This window comes from Sitophilus oryzae, unplaced genomic scaffold (assembly GCF_002938485.1).
Source record: "Sitophilus oryzae breed Bouriz unplaced genomic scaffold, Soryzae_2.0 scaffold_1801_pilon_pilon, whole genome shotgun sequence".
Taxonomy (NCBI): Eukaryota; Metazoa; Arthropoda; class Insecta; order Coleoptera; family Curculionidae; genus Sitophilus; species Sitophilus oryzae.
Genome location: NW_022146504.1, coordinates 1,969,487 through 1,977,444, shown reverse-complemented (window position 1 = coordinate 1,977,444; position 7,958 = coordinate 1,969,487). Strand labels below are relative to the sequence as shown.

At 31.8% G+C, this 7,958-nt stretch overlaps 2 protein-coding genes across 2 annotated transcripts; one reads left to right on the top strand and one right to left on the bottom strand.

Annotated features, from left to right (window-relative positions):
• Nucleotides 1-2,341: 2,341 nt before the first annotated feature.
• On the bottom strand, nucleotides 2,342-5,649 carry LOC115882992 (transcription initiation factor IIB). Its single transcript, XM_030901266.1, has 6 exons — nucleotides 5,547-5,649; nucleotides 5,386-5,496; nucleotides 5,169-5,302; nucleotides 4,923-5,114; nucleotides 4,531-4,862; nucleotides 2,342-2,710 (listed from the first exon to the last, which is right to left on the bottom strand). The coding sequence occupies exons 1-6, from the start codon at nucleotides 5,561-5,563 to the stop codon at nucleotides 2,549-2,551; spliced, it is 948 nt and encodes a 315-aa protein (XP_030757126.1). The 5' UTR covers nucleotides 5,564-5,649; the 3' UTR covers nucleotides 2,342-2,548.
• Nucleotides 5,650-6,145: 496 nt separating this feature from the next.
• LOC115883001 (acidic fibroblast growth factor intracellular-binding protein) lies at nucleotides 6,146-7,773 on the top strand. Its single transcript, XM_030901273.1, has 6 exons — nucleotides 6,146-6,392; nucleotides 6,464-6,782; nucleotides 6,852-7,014; nucleotides 7,068-7,240; nucleotides 7,294-7,545; nucleotides 7,610-7,773. The coding sequence occupies exons 1-6, from the start codon at nucleotides 6,311-6,313 to the stop codon at nucleotides 7,689-7,691; spliced, it is 1,071 nt and encodes a 356-aa protein (XP_030757133.1). The 5' UTR covers nucleotides 6,146-6,310; the 3' UTR covers nucleotides 7,692-7,773.
• The last annotated feature ends 185 nt before the right edge of the window (nucleotides 7,774-7,958 follow it).

Below are 7,958 nucleotides of genomic sequence, written 5' to 3'. Positions count from 1 at the left end.
AGTTAAAATGTCAGTTTTTCAGACCGGTTTTGATTATTTGTCGTGTTACGCGTGCGTAGTGGGTTTGTTGTCTCTCATGTTAATGCCTGACTCCGTTATGTCGCCCGAAAGACGAATTAAAGAAACTGATCTCGAATATATTGAAGGGTTTGGTTTGGTTTGGGGGGTACCTTAAAATCCTCCATCCCTTAGCTTATGCCACCGACATATTATATAGTGATCAAAACACATCTCAGTACATCACCATTTTTTAATAGACATGTATTCAATGACATCTAAACGTGTCTAAAGTGTAATGGATACATATAATCTACTACAAAATCATCGGTTAAATTTTATAAAAAAAATATTCTTGTGTTTGCAGTTGTTCTGAAAATGAACCGTTTTATTTTATGAGGTTTTAGTCTCATTTGTGCCTACAATAAATTAATAATGTAGTTAATATAAGGAAATCGACAATCAATCGGTAATATAAGAAAATTTATATTACGTTAAAAAAAAATAAAAAATAGCTACTTAGAATTGAATTGTGGTTGTCTTGACTTGAGGGTAATTATATTGATTTGTCATTTTACTTAATTTTTGACTTAACTTGCTGATTATCGCGATTTAAGTCAAAAATATAGACTTCAGTCATAAAAATGACTTAAATTACGTTATATTGATTTGTCTTTACAAAAATGACTTGACTTGAAATAAAATGATTTAAGTCAAAGACTTAGATCATTTGAACTTTATGTTGAATTTGACTTAAGATTTAAATAATTTTGATTTTAGAAATGACTTTTAAAAAAAAAAAAACAACGCTTTATTGTACAAAAAGCCAAAACAGCTTCATCGACAAAGCAAAACAAAAAAAGCACAAAAACAAATATACAAATAATACAAAAAATGTCATACAATACAAATCAATTCAAAAAAAAAATTTACGTCATAAAATTACAAATAAAACATATATGGACATTGCAGAACACAGGCGTATCTAGAAAATTTTACAAAAGGAAAACTGTAAATGGATAAAATCATGTTATAATAACATAAAATCAAGAGTTATAAAATATTAAATACTAGACCTTTAACCAGTGTGTGAGATGATCAAAATATTAAAATTAAAATTCTAAATTGTTCATGATTAAACATCAACAAAAAAGTCGTTTACCGCATATAGGGCTCTCTCCAGTAAGTATGATTTCAGAGCTTTGCGAAATTTTAAAAAGACTTAAGTCTTTTTAAAATTGACTTGTTGCAGCTCTGACTGTAGGTATACTCATTTCAAGTCTATGACGAATTGCTTTTTCAATCATTAGAATTAATGATGATTTAATATTTAATTTAGGGTTCATTGTAATTAAGTTTGGGGTTCACGTGCACAGAGTTGCAACAAAAGTCAGTTTCTGATCTTCTGAAGTCTCTCATCTGTGATGTCTGTCTGCACGTGAATATGTGCTAGGCAAAAAAACCTTTATTCTAGAACTAAACTGTTTTTCTTATTAATTTTCTACACATTATTTTGGTAGTCAGGCTGAATATTAAAAATGGTTTTTTTGCATGTACTACATTGTATACATAATATTTTTGTTTTTCTGTTATGTGATCCAGCGCAAATGCAAAAGCCGCATCTTCGGTTTGAATTTGGTTGAATCCCTTTAGCAGGATTTATGGAAACTGTGACATTGCTTTCCGGAAGAAATAAATCTGTTGCTGTGATTTTTGTGAAAATTTGTGAAAATTGTTACTATTTTATTTCCTTCTTAGAACGTTTCGAAGTACAAGTACTTGTGCTGAAGGATGGCTCTTCGCGCGCAGAATTCGAAGTGAATTCGGCAGGAATCTCTTTTTTGTTAACCCATCATTAGTATATTTCTTTTGCTCCATTTTCCAATAAATACACATATTAACTTACTACAGCACAGTAAATATCAATACTAAACTAAATATTGAACTTCCATGGTACCTCAGGCAGTAAATGTCAGTTTTTCGCGGAAAATAAAAATATATTCTAATATTTTTGTTAAAAAAAGGTTTTGGAATATATTTTCTACGATTACCTAAAAGGAAAAAAGTGAGAAATAAAAACTGTAAAAGTTATTAAAGAAAAAACGCATCTGGGGTACCTAAAGTACCCCGCACGGTCCCGGAAAGGTTAAGATAGTTATTTATGCATGCCTTTCTCTCGAAATATCCATAAAAAATACATTAGTGGTAAATGGAAATTACGTTTTGAATTATAGTACGACATTGCAAAACATAATTATCTGTATTTATTATTTTTTTCCAAGATGTTATGGAGTTAATAATATTTGATTAAAAACCACAACAGTTAGTTAAAGAAAATAAATAATTGAGGCTTAATTTTTTATTTAATTTCTATATAAAAATATAACAAAAAGACAGTCAAATTTTTATGATTATCTACTATATTCTATCTTATGATATATCTATTACCAACAACATAATTATGTCTAAATGTTACAAATAATAACTAATTCTAATATATTAAAAAATGATGTGAATACTATATACCTAAGGGTTTCATTAATATTTAAATTTACATTTGTGGTAATTGGTCGATAGGAGTTGCAAATTTAAAGTCTTGAGGGAATAGTTTTGCTGCATGGGGATACATCAATTTATAGGATTGCCTAATTGTGACATCCGCTACACCGGCAATATCACCAATTTCTTTTTGACTTTTTTTATCATCAGATGCCTAAAACATAAATATATATTAAAAATTCTATTTTTAAACAATTCAACTGCTATGAGATCTACAAAAATTTGTAAGTATAAGACTGAATAATTTTTTGCTTGAAAGATTGATTTTGCAATCTTAGCTATAGTAACAATCAAAACATTGTATACTATCAAAACTAGAATTCAATGAATGTCTGAACAAAATCAGTGTTATTAGTAGTGATGTGACGGTATTTGAGTAACGCTATTTTGGAGCTGTATTTTTTTTTGTAACGTCGTGTCGCACTCCAAAACAAATCAGGAACCTGTTACTGAAGAACGACGATGATAATAACGACAAAATTATAAATCATTTATAATTTGAAAATAAATTATTTATAATCGCTCTTGGAGTTAGCTCGAACCGCAGTAACCGCATAGCGTCGTGTATTGCTCCAGCCGTCGCGCTCTTTTGGTCGCGAACAGTAGTAACTGAAACTGGAGCTGGTAAGTATGTAGCGTTGCACGATCTCGACCGCCTCGTCTGTCGCGAAGAGATGTAACTGGTAACGACCTACAGTACGTCTGTCCGTTCTGTAGCTACGGGGTATCCATGAGGGGGGAAACGATATTCCTCGATGTTTTTCGGAAAAAAATAGACGACGCGTCCCATCAATAAAAATTCGACAAATTTGCAAGTAGCCAATAGAATGAGTGGGAGGAGCGATTTGCGATGACGTACTCGTCAAGTCGACGTATAAAATATATTGCTGTTTATTTAAATGTCTTTTGTCCGCATTCCTTTCATAGACACAGATCCAGCAGACGTACTGTATATCACGACGTATTTCGCTCCAGTGCCAGTGATCGCGCGACAGCTGGAGAGCTCGTAGGGTCGAGTTTTCGTCGGTCGCGACCAGTAGTAACTGCAACTGCTAAGTATGTAGCATTGCGCTTTGATCGGTCGCTGTACTAGGCATTTTTGATTGATAATAATAAACACATGTTAGGTACATAACATTAGATGGTTACAAATAAACACTTTTACAAAAATTAGAAAAAACAAAGAAGAAATATTATGACCGACAAAAAAAGGAAATTTGTAAAGTTACTTTCAATTGATTAAAAATATAATCCCAATTAGAATTATATAGTCTGCAAAGAAAGAGAATTACATTTTACTAACATACAGGAATAAAGTAAGACTGATTTTATTTTGCTTATCTGACAAACATCTACTTCTAACTTTTCCACCAATAAGGAATTAGTTAGTTTATATAAAAACATACACATAGATAAAGTTATGTTGTAAGTTAAGTTATGTTACTTTTTATTGTTTAAGCTAAACTATTGCTAAAGTAAACAGATTTGAGGAAAAAGATAGAAAAATATAATTATCTTACAAATTAATGTATGTATTTAAATTTGAATTCTAACGGTTATAACCTGTATCAGAAGGATATAAATCTAAATATTATTTGCAAAAATATAACACTTATAAAAAGCTATTTTTCAGCCTGAAAAAAAGATGGCAAATAAAAAGTACTGACTACCAATAAATTATATTATTTTATATTTTTTATTTAATAGTTTTATTTTCAAAATTCAGACAGGGAGAGGAGTAGGTAGGTACAGTGACCAGAAATACCATATAGACGGGAACAGCGACACTTTGGAAGCTGGAACCTCGGTTACAAAATTGCAGTATTTCTCTGGAACGGATGCTAGTCTAATGCGCCTAATGTAGTACCGGTATTCCCATCTCTAGTTATTAGCCTTTCATATTTTGAAATAAATACACATACTAATTCTTATTTAAATACAACTAGATACTTTCATAAATTTATGTAAACTCACTTGAGATGCCATGTAAATTGCAGCAGCTGCTACAGATATTGGTGACCGGCCTGGCACAATGTCCAGTTCTACGGCTTTTCTAGCAATATGAGTTGCAGCTCTTTGTACCATGTTAGGGAGTCCCAAGTTTGCACAGAATCTTGACATGAAGTCCCCTGTCGTAATTAAATCAACAGATGTCTCCAAGGCTTTCAATATCAACTTGAAACATCTACCAATTTCTCTTTTACTAATTTTACTGACAGCACATATTTCTTTGAAAGTACGTGGAACACCCTCCTGTCGACAAGCAATATATAAACATGCCGATGCAATAGCATCATTAGAACGACCTAAAAAGCACATAGTAGAGTAGCTAAGTGCAATGATGTATTAGTTAAAAGTAGACAAACCTTTAAGATTACGTCCATCATGAACTTGTTTAAATAAATTGTTAGCTCTATCTACTATTGTTCTTGGTAAATTAATACGATCAGCCATAGCATTAATTTCTTTAAATGCATTAATCAAAGCTCTATCAGAGCTATTCATGGTTCTCCTGTTTTGATATCTTGCCACTCCAAAAGAATCGAAACTGGCATCACCTGAATTAATGTTCAGTTGCACTAAAATTTATGATATGGAAATATGAACGTTACCTCTCCCTGGTCCAATCATTGTTGTCAAATCGGAACCTCCTAACAATGGATTCTCTGGCCCACCAACACGAGATGGATCAACTCCATTCTTTTCATTACTAAAAGTTCTCCATTCGGAACCGACATCAATAACCCTAACAAAAAATCACATTTTCGTCATAGTGTTTTATAAAATTTATGATAAAAATTTCGAAGTATTACAACTGTTTATAAATACCTATCGCCAACAACTAATCCGCATTCTGAACAAATCTGATCGCCAGCTCTATAATCTTCAATTAACGGAGCTTCCGGATGAGAAATACAACACACCTTATTCGCATCATATCTTAAATATTAATAAAGTTAAAAAAGAATTACAATTGAAGATTATTTTACCTGGAAGTGCTCGCCATTATCTTTTTAAGCTGATAAATTATAAACAATTAATGGGGAATGAACCATAAAATAATTAACTAGAAAGAAGTGTCAACTCTGTGTTAAATCGTGGAAACACGATACGCCACCGAAAGCCTTCGTTGTCGTCTGGAGAACTAATTTTCCAATTGACAGGTTGACATGATAAGGACATGATGGCTTAATTTTCATTTCCGTTTCCGGTTATTCAATGGCGGGCCAACGGCCGTCGAAGCACCCCGTAAGTGGTTAAAGTTAAAGCAACGAAGGCGATACTAGATACTAGTGGATGGACAGGGATGGACGGATGGAGTGGAAACCAGAGCTGGAAACTCTGTTGTGCTGCTGTTCCATGGCAAGAGTGTAAAAATCTATTGACACACACTGCTCATTCACGCCGGGCGCCGGTTTGAGGGTAATCATTGGGCGCACAACCTGACCGGTGTGTTTGCGAATGCGCCTATTGATATGTAATCGCAGATGACCGCATTCAGTTCCGCGCGTAAGCAAAGTAGGATCGTCCTTGGGATTTATTTTGTTTACTAAAAAAGTTAGGTTAAGAAACTATCCACAGATCACATAAACTATCCAAAATGAAAATCGCAATCTCCAAAATGACGTTTGCTCGTGTATTCTGTGGATTCCGCTCTCGAGAGCCCAAGACCGTCTTGGCGTCTCGAGATGCAACTATAAATACCAGCCTTAGAATCTTTTATTTTTGATGAATTCAGTATTTTCCAAATAAAATGACTGAAGTAGATGTTTTCATTAGTAATTATACTCTAGTCGATCCTGAAATATATCAGTTATGGATTGAAGGCAATACTGGTACCTATTTGTTTTATTTTCTATTATTTGGCCAGTGTATTTATTTACGAGTTTTTATTAAATTCTTACAGCCAGTGAAGCTGTTGCTATACTTGATAAGAAAGGACTGGGTAAGAAAACAGGAGCATCTTTAGAACTTATTGCCAGCGATGTATTAGATCATTTTCGAACTTATTCACTACTTGAAAAATTATTAAGTTATCCTAATAAATTACAAGAGCAATCTGCGTTTCAAATAGAGCCCCATACTAGACAGTTACTTATTGAAAAATATTACGAATTTGACGATGATGTTGTTAGAGAATTACTCGGTAAAAAATTAAGCTCCAAAAATCGAAGAGATTTAGATGAAGTATCTGAAAAGACAGGAAAGCCATTAAAATCTTGTCGGTAATATATGAAATATGAAAATTAGAAGTATCACTCTTTTTAATACCTTTATAATAATTGTTATTTTAGAAGGCAATTTGACAATATCAAAAGAGTTTACAAGGCTGTTGAAGAAATGCCTGGCTCAAAAGTTGAAAATATAAAAAACTCGTTTCATTTATCCGAAGACCTTGCAAGAAAATATGCTAGTATTGTATTTTTAGCATCGATACGGTTTGAAACTTCAAAAAAGGTTTTGACTTGCTCTACAATATTTAGAAAACAATTAATTTATACAATTTTTAGAAACTTCAATCCATGACGTTTCCTGCTTGGAAAAAGTGTTGTGAAGTTATCATGGACCACTGGACCTATAAATTAGTAAATACTGAATGTTATGACATAGAAATGGATAAGGAGTTTTTAATTGAATTAAGGGACTTAAAAATTTTACTAGAAAGGGAAAAGGACCACAAGCAGTAAATAAGGCACATTTTCTATGCAGGGTTTGATACCTTTAATTTATTTTCAGACTAGTTTGTCTTACTTTAAAACCAAGGTTACTCCAGAAGAGTTATTCTGAACTTGATAGTAATTTTAAAAAATATACAGCAGCTATTATAACTCTGGCTTCAACATTACATCGATCAAGAGATATGAAAAATTTATTTGTTGAGTTTTCTCAAATTTTAGACTTATTTAAAACAGGAAATTGGTCAGCACATGATTTACAAGAATTTTTTAATGCATATACATCTTGTGCATTAGATTTAGATATTTTAAGGTAACAGTGTATTTTATTTTCAAGTATCCAAGATTTTCATGCAATTAAAAAAAACAATTTTTAGAAAGAACACGGAATTGAAAACTTGTTGGGAGAAATTTATGAAAGTCATTGGTGTATGTATGGTTGTCATGTACTCCACATAATTGTGTAAATTATTATTGTGTAATTTTTGTGTATTATAACTGATCTATCTTTAAAAATATTTTAATATAATTTTAACAGTTATTGTGATTTTTACACTTACAGTAAGACATCTATATTTTTAATGATTGCATAGAAACAGATGTATTATTGATATTATTTGCTTCTTGCACCATCAGACAAATTCATTATTTCAGATTATCTTTATCGTACAAAAAATGTCATATCTGTTATAGAAAAATTAATATTGTTTAATGGAAATAATGTTT